Source organism: Pholcus phalangioides, unplaced genomic scaffold (genome assembly GCF_987345545.1).
Source record: "Pholcus phalangioides strain wild (caught in Gottingen) unplaced genomic scaffold, Ppha-v1.0 ptg000015l_1, whole genome shotgun sequence".
Lineage (NCBI taxonomy): Eukaryota > Metazoa > Arthropoda > Arachnida > Araneae > Pholcidae > Pholcus > Pholcus phalangioides.
In genome coordinates, this window is record NW_028301608.1 from 92,651,538 (window position 1) to 92,663,651 (window position 12,114).

At 37.6% G+C, this 12,114-nt stretch overlaps 1 protein-coding gene across 1 annotated transcript; it reads left to right on the top strand.

Annotated features, from left to right (window-relative positions):
• Positions 1-249: 249 nt before the first annotated feature.
• On the top strand, positions 250-5,408 carry LOC149077059 (trehalose transporter 1-like protein). The gene is made up of 2 exons (XM_089244795.1): positions 250-694; positions 2,894-5,408. The coding sequence occupies exons 1-2, from the start codon at positions 409-411 to the stop codon at positions 4,066-4,068; spliced, it is 1,461 nt and encodes a 486-aa protein (XP_089100921.1). The 5' UTR covers positions 250-408; the 3' UTR covers positions 4,069-5,408.
• The last annotated feature ends 6,706 nt before the right edge of the window (positions 5,409-12,114 follow it).

Below are 12,114 nucleotides of genomic sequence, written 5' to 3' on the forward strand. Positions count from 1 at the left end.
TGTTCATCAAGTGCATGTGCGGTGTATTTTACATTTTAATACACACTCAGTTCCCGTTAAAAATGAATGTAATTTAATTTAATAAGCGATGGAATTTGTGCCGGAGGCGTTCCGTTTAATTATTTAAAAAACAAAATGGAAGCCTATTTGTCCGATAACATTCTCATTTGGTTATCTTTACTTAAAAGTTTCGCAACGCTTTTGTTTCATCTGATAATTTTACAACGTTATCATCGTGTTCGTATCAGTGTTTTTTCATCAATGTTACGTGGATAAGAGACCTATTTTGAAGTTGGAGCATATCCCGTGCTTATGTAACATAATAAGTTTCTTTTTTCCCCCTGCTCTTAGTTTTTAGCACCGTATTTAGTCGATGATAAAATAAAATAAACGAATCCCTCTGAGAACATGGCTCCTGGCTCTAGCGCGGTCCCATCGAGTGTCTCGGAGAGAGACACCCAAAGCGTGTCCAGCGAAGCTCCGGTGAAAAGATCCGGTGGCTTCCCGAAGTTATATCTAGCCGCATTCTCGTCTTTACTGTATCCGCTTTCGATGGGTATCGCCGGGGCATTCTCTGCGGTTTGCACGGACAACATGAACAGGCGGGGAAGTCGGATACGGCCCGATGAGGACGAAGTCACTTGGATTGGAAGCTTGATAACGTTGGGGTCGCTACTCGGGGGAGCGATGGCAGGTACGTAGAATTATTATTATTTTCAATCGTACAATCCCTCCACGCATGGGGATGTTACGGTGAATGTGATAAATGCGGTTGTTATACATAATAACCGGTTATTACGCGTAACCGCCGAGCATTTTTGGTAAGTTTGATGTGAATATCCTTAAATTTACATTATCATTTGATCATTTTTGTCGTACCACGCTCATTTTTCTGCACACGAGGGCTAGACCGGGACCTACAATTTATTGCCGATTCTGAACGGCAGCCTTGTTTTTTATGCTCATCGAGAGGTTGGTGCGCTAACCCCTCGAGGTGGGGGGGGGGACTCCCTGCGGTAGCAATTTTTTCTCGGGTCATGTCACCATTTTTGTTGTTCCCCTTTGTTAGGAAAGTTATCTGACAAGGACGAACCGGGTATCGATCTCGCGACATCTCTAAAGATCCTTTGGTACTTAAGGCGAATATCTTATTGACCTGGGAAACCGCTCCTAATTTATTTACCATTATCACTTTTACCGAAGATTATACATGGTACCCAAGCGTCGTATGTAAATTTGATAAATTTCCCTGCATTAATCTCTTTTATCAGCGATTACGCATAATACCCAAATGTCGTTGGTAAATTTAAACTCCTTTACGATCACCTACCTTATATTACGTCCAAACGATAGTGGAATAAATTCAAACAAGTTCTCTGTGTTTTCTTCCCCCCCCTCTCTCTTCACCATCGTGAAGCCTCACAGTAACCCTATCAACTGAAGTTGCTTTTTCTTTACCCTCCTTTCTTTCTATATTGCTGTTGATGACTTTTTTTTTACACACACACACATATATGTACCTTTCTACTACATTGTGCATGTAAGAGCGAATCAGACACGTAGGATGAGTGTGAAAAGAGGACTTTCCTTTTGTGTATTTTTTCCTTTCATCTAACGTGCGGTTAGGTCAGGACGAGGTTACCAGATTTATCGCCGGTTCGTAAAATAGAGGTTATATAAATTTGTTTCCAAAAGTTTGTACGTGAAGTGGTTAATAAATACTAAAAAAATTATCACTTTCACCGGTGATTACGCATAACACTCAATCATCGCGTCGTTGGTAAACATGATAAAACGTACTACTTATATGATATACTATGATAATTCATACATGTATTGTATCATTATATCGGGGTACGATCATAAAATTTGCTATTATATCGGGGTCCGATTATATTTATCATACATAATAGACTCATTTGGAATTTTCTTCATATTTATCAAATTCACTAATTACATTAGGGTGTTATGCGTAATCACAGACAAAGGCGATAAGTGTCAAGTATTTACCAAATTTTTGCCAACGAAATTTGGTTATTATGCATAATCACCGGTGAAAGTGATAGTTTTCGGTATTTATCGAATTTTCCAGTGACGGCGATAAAAACAAGAGACAATAAAACTTTTTCATGGTGCTATTCGTATTCAGCAGGTGAAAACCATTCGGAATTGTATGCTTCCATGTCAGAAGCGATTCCATTGTTGTCCGGTGAAATTAGAAGTTGATGTCATCAAAAGAGGAATTAACGGCTATTTTGTAATTATCTCGATGAACAACTGTCTTTCGTAGGCCCAGGACTTTTATGACCTAAAAGCCGACAGAATAATCTGCATAAAAAATGAATTTATACCCTAAGAAAGTTAAGAATACGCCGTAAAAACCTAAAAAATATGCCGTAAATAACCTAATAAGTATGCATTTATAAATAGGCTGGCCATGTTTCTTCGAGAAAAATATGAGAAATTATCGCCAATCATTGTCAAAAATTATACCAAAGATGCACAAATGAAATTTCTAATAGTTAATAAAAATCACTGGAAAAATCGCCAATTATTACCGAAAAACGATAGTCAATTATTGCTAAAAATCACCAATTAAGGGAAATGTGTGTGCGAAGCTAGGGAAGAGAGCTTTTGGGGAAAACAATCTTTCTTCATTATTACGCTATATTATGCAAAAGAATGCTCCAAAATATGAAAATGTGCCTTAAATTCTGAAGATCATAGAAAATTGCCCTAAAATTACTGAAAATCATGAGAAAATGCTCTATCACGTAAAAATAGCGAATTATGCAAAAATTTATGCATGAAAAGCATAACACACACGTACATATAACTCTTTTATAAATCCTTATTTCACAGAAATGACAGGCTTTTTTTTTTATCGTTGTAGGTTACGTAACAGAAAAATCGGGGCGTAAAGGAGCCATGATGATCTACTCTTTTCCCTTCATCGCAGGTTGGCTGTTCATCGCTTATGCGACGACTGTGACGCACGTATACATTGGACGTTTTCTGACCGGCGCGTGCGTGGGGGCCATATGCGCAGCCATTCCAACCTACCTGGCAGAGATATCGACGACGGAAGTCCGCGGAAGATTGGGAAGCCTGTTCCAGGTGAATGCGGGACTCGGTGCTCTCATGGGAACTAGTTTCGGCTTCTTCTCGAACTGGAGCTGGCAGGCAGTGTGGGCTTCGATCGTCGTTGTCTTGGCTTTCGCGTCAATCAGTTTCATGCCGGAGTCGCCGAGGTGGTTGTTATGCAACGGTCAGCGCAATCGAGCTATAAGAGCTCTGAAATTCTTACACGGACCGGATTTCGATGCCGAGTCAGAATGTGCATCGATAGAGAACAATCTGTCTTCGACATCTCAAGGAAAGATCAAAGCCGGTGATTTCTTGAGACCAGAGGTCTGCAAGCCTATAATCTTGGCTATCGGGATCATTGTGTTCCAGCAGTTATCTGGGACCCTCGCAATTATTTTCTACGCCGTGGAGGACTTCAAGAAGTTAGCTGTTCCCATATCGGCGTACGGGGCTACTATGATCCTCCACGCAGTACTGATTATATCAACCGTTTGCAGTGGATTCGTAATGGATAGACTCGGAAGAAAGATTATGTTAGTGACCTCAGGCCTCGGCATGGCCGTCACGTTGTTCGTTCTGGCGGGTTTCACTTACGCGCAATCCTCGAATGCTGATCTAGACAAGAATTATTCCTGGGTACCTCTCGTGGATATTTACGTTTACATCACGATGTTCTCGGTTGGCTTTGGGCCGATTCCTTGGCTCATGATCGCCGAGATTTCTCCCAATAAGATCCGCGGTCTCATAGGTGGTATCGCCTCTGCGTTTTGTTGGTTATTCGCTTTCATGGTTACGAAATCGGTGGATTTCTTGAATTCGAATCTCGGAAACTACGGCACGTACTGCCTGTATGGCGGGTTTTGTGTTTTATCCTGCTTTTTCGTGGTGTTTTGTTTGCCGGAAACGAAAGGGAAGAGGTTCGAGGAAATCGAAGAGTTTTTCAAAAGGAATATAAACAAGAAATCTCTGATTTCACCGTAAAAGTGGTTGCGTCGAACTGATGATCTGTGTAAGCTAGAATATTTTCAGTGCAAGAATTGTTATACATATCGGTTACTCGACATGATGGGGGGGGGGGGGGTGGCGGCAGCATGCGAGAAAATGTAAATCGAATTTCACTCTACATACGAAATCATAAAAAAAACTCAAGGTAATTTTGTTGAACTTTTTGGTTGAATGAAATGAAATGCCAATACAGTCAACCCTTCGCTTACAAACTTAATTCGCTCCTGAAGTCTGTTCGTTAACCAAAGCAATTTTTCCTATGGGAATCAATTTAAAATGAATTAATCCGTTCCCGGGAACCCGAAAATTTCTAGTGCGAGTTTTTTTTTTAAAGTGCATAGCGTTAAAACCAATGAAAGTCATTAAACTAACACTGAAAAACTAATCATAGGTATCAAACAGATGAAATGGAAATTATGTCAGGGCCATGTTCGTTGTCATCTATAACAATCTTAATGACGAAGCCCTCAAAATCTCTGTCAGCCATATTCATGATCCTACAACCTAGTTGACAAGATTTGTCAATAAGAACTATGCAATGTAGGGTATTAAAATAATGTTTGCAGAATTCTTTGACCGCTAGTTAACCCCACATAACCACATATTATTGCAAAACATCTTTGAAAAAAATTCTTTGGTGTAGAGCAGTATTTCCCAAAGGGGGCATTGGTTCGGGATTGGGGGATAGGACAGAATGCAATCGAATGGCTTGAGTTAGGGACGATGGGAAAAAAATCATGGTAGCAGGGGTGCGATGGAATAAAAGGTTTGGAAAACTCTGGTGTAGATCTGAAAGTTTAAAGTGACCTATTGATTCATGAGATAGAGAATAGCATTCATATTTGGGGGGGGGGGGAGCTTTATTCTGATGAAATTTAATTATTCAACCAAAGCTCTATCTTTCTATCAGTCTGAGCACAACTCCGGTCTATCTACCAATTGAGTTGTGCCAGAAGTGCGATTATGTGTACCTAACAGTCTGAGTGCGTATAGCGTTGTGTGTGAATTTTTAGTGGTGCCATATCTATTTCAGAGACAGAGCTTTCAACCAAAGCTCTGTCAAATGAAAAAAATTCGTCATGCGCACACAGGCATTTAAAATATGCTTTTTCATGGTTTAGTCCGTTTTGTATGTTTGCAACTCTTGCTTTTCGCCGGCTTGTGTGTTTGTAAACCAAATTATTTTGTAGTGTTCGTAAACCGAATTGTTCGCAAACCAACCCATTCGTAAACCGAGGGTTGATTGTAGATAGCAACACGCGTCTGTCTCTGAGAGTTTTTTTTCAAAAGAAATAAACAAATAAATCAAATTGTCAGTACACGTTTCAAGTTCAAAGGAATTCCAGAGTCTGACACAGAAATAAGGATTCATACGCGAGCACAAATGTTCACAGCAGATAGCGCCACTATTCAACAAAGAACAACGGGGTTTTCAACCAAAACAGCCGCTTTTATTATGAACGCTGGGTTGGGAGAATCATTCTGGAAATATGTCCCACGCCGTGTCAAGATTCCTTCATACAGACAACTTTCCTAATTTATGGTTTTTACGGACTATCTAGTCAGGAGCGGCTCATGAAAAAATCCATACCCTTGAGGAACCGATTTTTGGAACCCCCCGCCCACATCATTTTTGGTCCACAAAGCTTTTTTTTCACCCTTTCAACTCGGGTTTGGCGTACCTCCTAGAGTGGCGCCCCTTGTGGTCGCACGGTTCAAGAGCACCCCTGGTCAAAACCGTTAAAGATGGAAAATTCATAGCCAACAATTCACCGACAAAGTGACATGGTGAGTGAGTGGATAAGCAGATGAGTGAGCCAGTGAGTGAGTAAGCAAGTGAGTGACTGGATGAGTCACTCACACGGCAATTCACTCAATTACTTATTTTCTCGGTCACTCAACTAGTCACTCGGTAACTCTTACGGTCACTCACTAGCTTTTCGCCAGCTCATCCACCAACTCATTCGATCACTCACTAGCCTTTCGCCAGCTCATCCACCAACTCATTCGATCCACTAGCTTTTCGCCAGCTCATCCACCAACTCATTCGATCACTCACTAGCTTTTCGCCAGCTCATCCACCAACTCATTCGATCACTCACTAGCTTTTCGCCAGCTCACCCACCAACTCATTCAATCACTCACTAACTGATGACGAGAACTGTTATAGGTTATAAGTTTTCCTAAATTGCGCGGGGTGAATTGCTGTTGAATTTTCCAGCAGTGAACTTTTCGTAAATCGGCCTCTATATCTTACAGCCGGGTTTACAAGCTGTTATCTTTTGCGGGCTTCTAGACCAGGATTTTTACGGGCAATAGTAAATTTATAGCGTTAAAAAAGTAGAGAAGAGAAAAAAATATATGATTCGTTCCGGGCGGCAGCAATGAGGGTTCCTACCCATGAGGGTCAGGACTCAGCGCCGTCTTAACACATGGGCCCACCCGGGCACGGCCCAGGGGCCTCACAAAAATGAGATTTAGATGAAATTTTCTAGAATTTACCTGGTAAGGCCTCAAAAAAACCTCTTGGGCTGGGGGGGGGCATGATGCTCTTAAGACGGCCCTGTAATGACTTGACTTTCTACTGAATACACAGTAAATTTTGTACAACAAAAATTATTTGCTTTACTTCATAAAGCAACGGGCCGCGACCACATTCAGTACTGGTCGTTGGGAATGGGGGCGGCAAGGCAATCTTGCATTTCGGGTATCTCCCCATCCTGAAGAGTAGAAGAGATTGCGAATTTGTGTGTGGTGCATATATTATGCATGTTCTTACTAACACTGCTGCTTTTCTAGGCATTTCGGGAAAAGTGAATCGTAATAAAATTTCTCAGAACCCTAGTTGCGTCCATATTTTTGACCAACATATTTTTCGATAAAAAGAGGGGAAAAGAATTAATTTACGGTGATTATTAGGGCTAGAATTTGTGTATGACCTAAAAACCAACCAAATATCGTCCATGAAAAAATGCATTTATGAACTTAAAAAAACTAGGAATTTTTTATGCCGATATTACCTCGGATGACGATATTACTTCGAGAAAAATACAGAAAATCGCTAATCGTTGTCAAAATTGCCAATAATAGCGAATCATTACAAAAAATTGTTAATGGTAAGTCACCATTGGCGAGAAACGAAGTTTGCGATATAGAGAAAAAGATTTTAGTAAATATTACATACGTTCAAGGTACTTAAAAATATATTCTGTGCACAGTTAGTGTCACATTCTAAAAATTAATAAAAAATTTAATAATTTTATTTATTATCAAATAAAATTAGTATAAAAACTGCGATTGCTCTAATAAAATGTACCTTTCATGACCTAGATCTTTTTTTGGCGAAATAAAAAGCAATTCAAAATTTCAGTCACAGATGACGCTGTCTCTCAAAGAACTCAACGTAACAGAGAAAATGTGACATAAAGGGTGTAGATGGCGCAATAACTCAATCAGGAATTGCCATCGACGATATTGACGAGGCTTTAAAATGAAAAACTTTACGAACAGGCGTCATAATCATCATTAGCATCACTTTGAGGGACAGGCACAGGATGATCCCCATAGAAATCAATGTTAAAATTCCCGATTTTAAACCGTGGAAATTTAGTAGGGTTTTCCGCCACATGAATAATTTTAAAAATTGAATTGAATTCTTGATTTTCGAAATATGAGTTCCTTGCAGATACGAGAGAAGCCCCGAAAATTAAATATAAAATAATTAGCGGGACTTATACTTTTGAATTGGATATTCATGCAATAACATTGACTCTTCATCATTTTTTTATTTATATCTTTTGAAGCACTAAAATGAAAATTAATGTCTCCGTATTGTCTTAAAATATCCAACTGCATCAATCCATATAGTTAAGGACGTTTTGAAATTAGTTATGGGGCGCCCATAAATTACATTGAAGAAATTCCGCAGTTTTTATCAACAATTTTTTGAAGCAAAAATAGGCAGATCGATAACTCGAACTACAAGGAAATTTTCGAAATATCTAGCATCCCTCAAAAGAAGAAGAAAAAGATTCATTTACACGTTTTTTTAATTTAGATTTGTGTCTTCCATGATTCGCGCAGGAAGTCGCCATATTGGTTACCTTGTATGTCTCTCAAGAAAGAGGGAAATATTCACGTGATACAAAAATCCTCATAGATCGAGATGGGCCTATGTTTTTGTTACCTTTGGTTCTAGATCCACATCACCTTTTCCCCCCTCTTGTCCCCTGATTTATTGATACATGTCAAAGACATTTATGTGGTTATTCCTTGATAGTGTAACATCAAGGAACTGAAGACAAGAATTACGGAAATGATCTCCTACAATGGTTTGTTCAAATGCAAAAAAAAAAAAAAAATCACGCTTAATATGGCTGCATCGCATATATGTCATGTTCAATTTTTTTTTTTTTTGCATATGTAAAAGATTTTTAAAATCAATTTCTATTTAAAATTCTCACGACTACATTTTCTATGCAGTATATGCAAACAATGGAACAACCCCTCGAATGAATTTTTTGAAAACACTGAAAATGAAAACTCTTTTCTACTATTATTTTGAAATCTGTGAATAGAACGAACCTCTAAGAGGCCCACATCCGTCCCGCAGTTAGCCCATCACTAGCGTAACCAAAGAAAATAATTTGGATATTATTTTCCAAAGAAAACATTGAAAAATATTCATCTACAACCGCGCATATTTGTGTATCATTCATGTATGCGCGTATCGTAATGTGTTTTCACTTAAAAAGAAGCATTAATTTTTTTAGTAACAAAAAATTTCAATAACAAAATACTTATAATTTCTATTGACAGATGGCAAGATGAAAATATTTTAAACTTTAGGATTATCTGTTGGCAAATTGCCGTAACTATTCTGACAACAAAATTTTGCTAGTTAATAAAATCCTGTCTTTCTGTGCAAACTAAATCGTTCATTTTTTCGAATTATTGAATTTTTACCTTTTCTTTATTACCTTTTATCACCTTACGGATATTGAGTGAAGCAAAATTTCCCTTTTTTGAGAAAATGTGCTACCACCTATGGATGAAAATATGCAGTAAAGTATGTGTTTCGTAAAATATTAAACAGCATGTATAATTAAAATTTTTTTTTTCGTGTCATGAACTCAAAATTTCCACAAAATGTCACAAAAAAAAATTCCAACATATAATCAATTTTAGCCAATTTTTTTCCATTTAAATGGGAAATTTATCACTGCATGTAATTTTTTTCTCTCTCTCCACTGCTACATGCTAAGGCCAAAGTGCTAATTCTCGAGAGAGCGCCGACAATATGAACTGAACTTGCCGTTAAATTGAATCTCTCTTTTGCTCTACAAGTTCTTAAATAATTCTCCTACAAATGAAAACCGTACTTTCGCTTCAGAATACTTCTTCAATCAAACAATAATAAAACAGTTTTGAGAAATTTAAATAACATTCAGATAACTTAGGGCGTCAAACTTATGTCTGGAAATTCTCCTGGGGGAGCGCGTGCCTTCGCGTCTTAACTTCTATCAGTTGCAAATTACTGGAAACCTTTAAAAAATATATAAATGAATATATTGAACTAAACTTTGGGCATTTTTTCGTGAAAATAGTACATGTATATTCACAAACATAATGCTTTATATATAAAATTCTAATTTCAATCGCATGATGTTTAATTATAACATGCCAAGTTTTAAACCAATTTTTACAAAATTTACAGAAAACACATGACGCTACAAATGAGACATACTGTATAGAAATTTAAAATGTTAAAAATCCTTATTATTCAATGAGTTATGAGTATTTTCAGTAAATGAATTATTAATTGAGCATGCGCAAAAAATATAAATTTCATTTTTCATAATTTGATTGAAGGATATATAGTCAAATTATGAAAAATGAAACTTCTCGCGCATGCTCAATTAATAATTCATTTACTGAAAATACTCATAACTCATTGAATAAGGATTTGTCACATTTTAAATTACTATTCAGTATGTCTCATGTATAGCGTCATGTTTTCTGTAAATTTTGAAAAAAAAAAAATTCGAAAAGTGCGAAAATGCAAAATATTATTGTCAAAATGCCAATTTTATTTGCATGCAATAATTATGCGAATAAAATTTGAATTTTTAAAAATATATTATTTGTATTTTCGTGAATGAATGTGTTACTTTCACGAAAATTCACAAGAATTTGGAAAAGGTCAGTACAATGTTTTTCTGAAGTTGCAAGCCATTTGCAGCATTCACTGATGCAAAGGGTTGACCAAAAACTTTTTTTCATTATTTAATTTGTTTGCGGGTCCCCGAAATGTACTCATGACCAAATTTTCACACATATTGCACTTGATATAATTTCTAATTTGGCGACCCAAACTTGATTCTCACAGGCTTCAGAGATAGGTCGTATAAATTCACTTACAGTTCCGTTATAAATACCCTCAATGCGTCACTGGTTTCAATAATTTTGAAAGACAAACAGTCCCATGGGTCGCAAAGTTGATCTTGCTGTTGATTTTGGGTCGAGACTGAAAAAGATTAAGAACCCCCCTGCTCTAGGCTGTAATAATTGGTTTTTAGAGCAAACCGCGACTTTTTTTATATGAATTTGACGATTTGTTATTAAATTTTTTTAAATGTTTCCAGGACTTCTCGTCCCTCTGTGCGTTTTATTTTTGATGTAGCCCGGTCTACGAAGAGTGCTCATTCTAAAATGTAGTAGACACAAAGTGTATTTTTTCTAGCATTAACTATGCTCTGTGCACATTATGTGTTTTGTGAAGTTTGACCGTGGTACAGCGCTATCTGTGAGTGAAATGTTGAACAATTTGTTTTTCAATTCATCATAAAAAAGGCTCTCTATAGAACTTTTTTAAATAAATTGGATTGATTTTATAAAATTAATTTTTAAAATTAATTTCCAATGCGCCATAGACTTTCGCCCGCACAACATCCAACTCGGATGTTTATAGCTTTTTCTACAAAAAAAGCAGAAGAAGAAAATAAGAACCTTATACACCCATTTGGTAGGCAATTTCACTTGTTCTGCATGTACGTAAAAGCGCTTCATCATTCTTCAAAAATGATGACTAACTTTTATTAAGTATAACTTATTAAGCTCATTCTTATTTCCCATTACCGGTACAACTCTCATTAGCATTGCATCTAAGCATTTCTAGTGAAATGCAAGCCTAAAACCCATTCTAGGAGAACGGGGGTGGGGGTATTTAGAGCATGAAATGTGCTGGGCTTCAGTAGCCATTGCCTTTGACCAGCGGTCCCTAACCTGTGATACGCGGCGAGTCACGAAAAATGATCAGCAATGGTGGAAAAAAGAACTTATATCAAAATAAAGTGCAAAACATTATTATAAATTACTGAACGGGAACGCTTCTTACTATGTACGTACTCCTCTCATGCATTTTTTTTTCTAGGGACACGAAAAATCTCCTAGAAATTTGAGGGAGAAGCGATCATTTTAGGGAGAAGTAAGCTTACTACCCCCATTCCGATAGGTATGCTTGCATTCGCATGATTTCTACTGGGTATGCACGCATTCTGAGCATTCTGTATGCACGCTTAGGGAGGATACGCACGCATTTGGAGTATGTTTAGTGGATATGCATGACTTCCGAGCATTTTTAAGGAGTACGTACGCATTCTGAGCATTTGGGGGGGGGGGAGGTATGCATGCATTCGGACTATGTATAGTGAATATGCACGACTTCATAGCATTTCTACAGATTTGCACGCATTCTTGCCATATATAGGGATGTGCATGCTTCGAAGCATTTCTAGTGAATAAACACACGTTATGGGCTCTCCAGCACTAAGAGCGATTCGGAGTATTCCTAAGGATATCAACGCCTTATGAACATTTCTAAGAATATGAACGCCTTATGAACATTTCTAAGAATATGAACGCATTATGAGCATTTCTAATGATTTGCACGCATTCAGAGCATTTCGAGTGGCTACGCACTTATTCAGATAATTTTTTTTGGGGGGGGGGTATGTACTCATT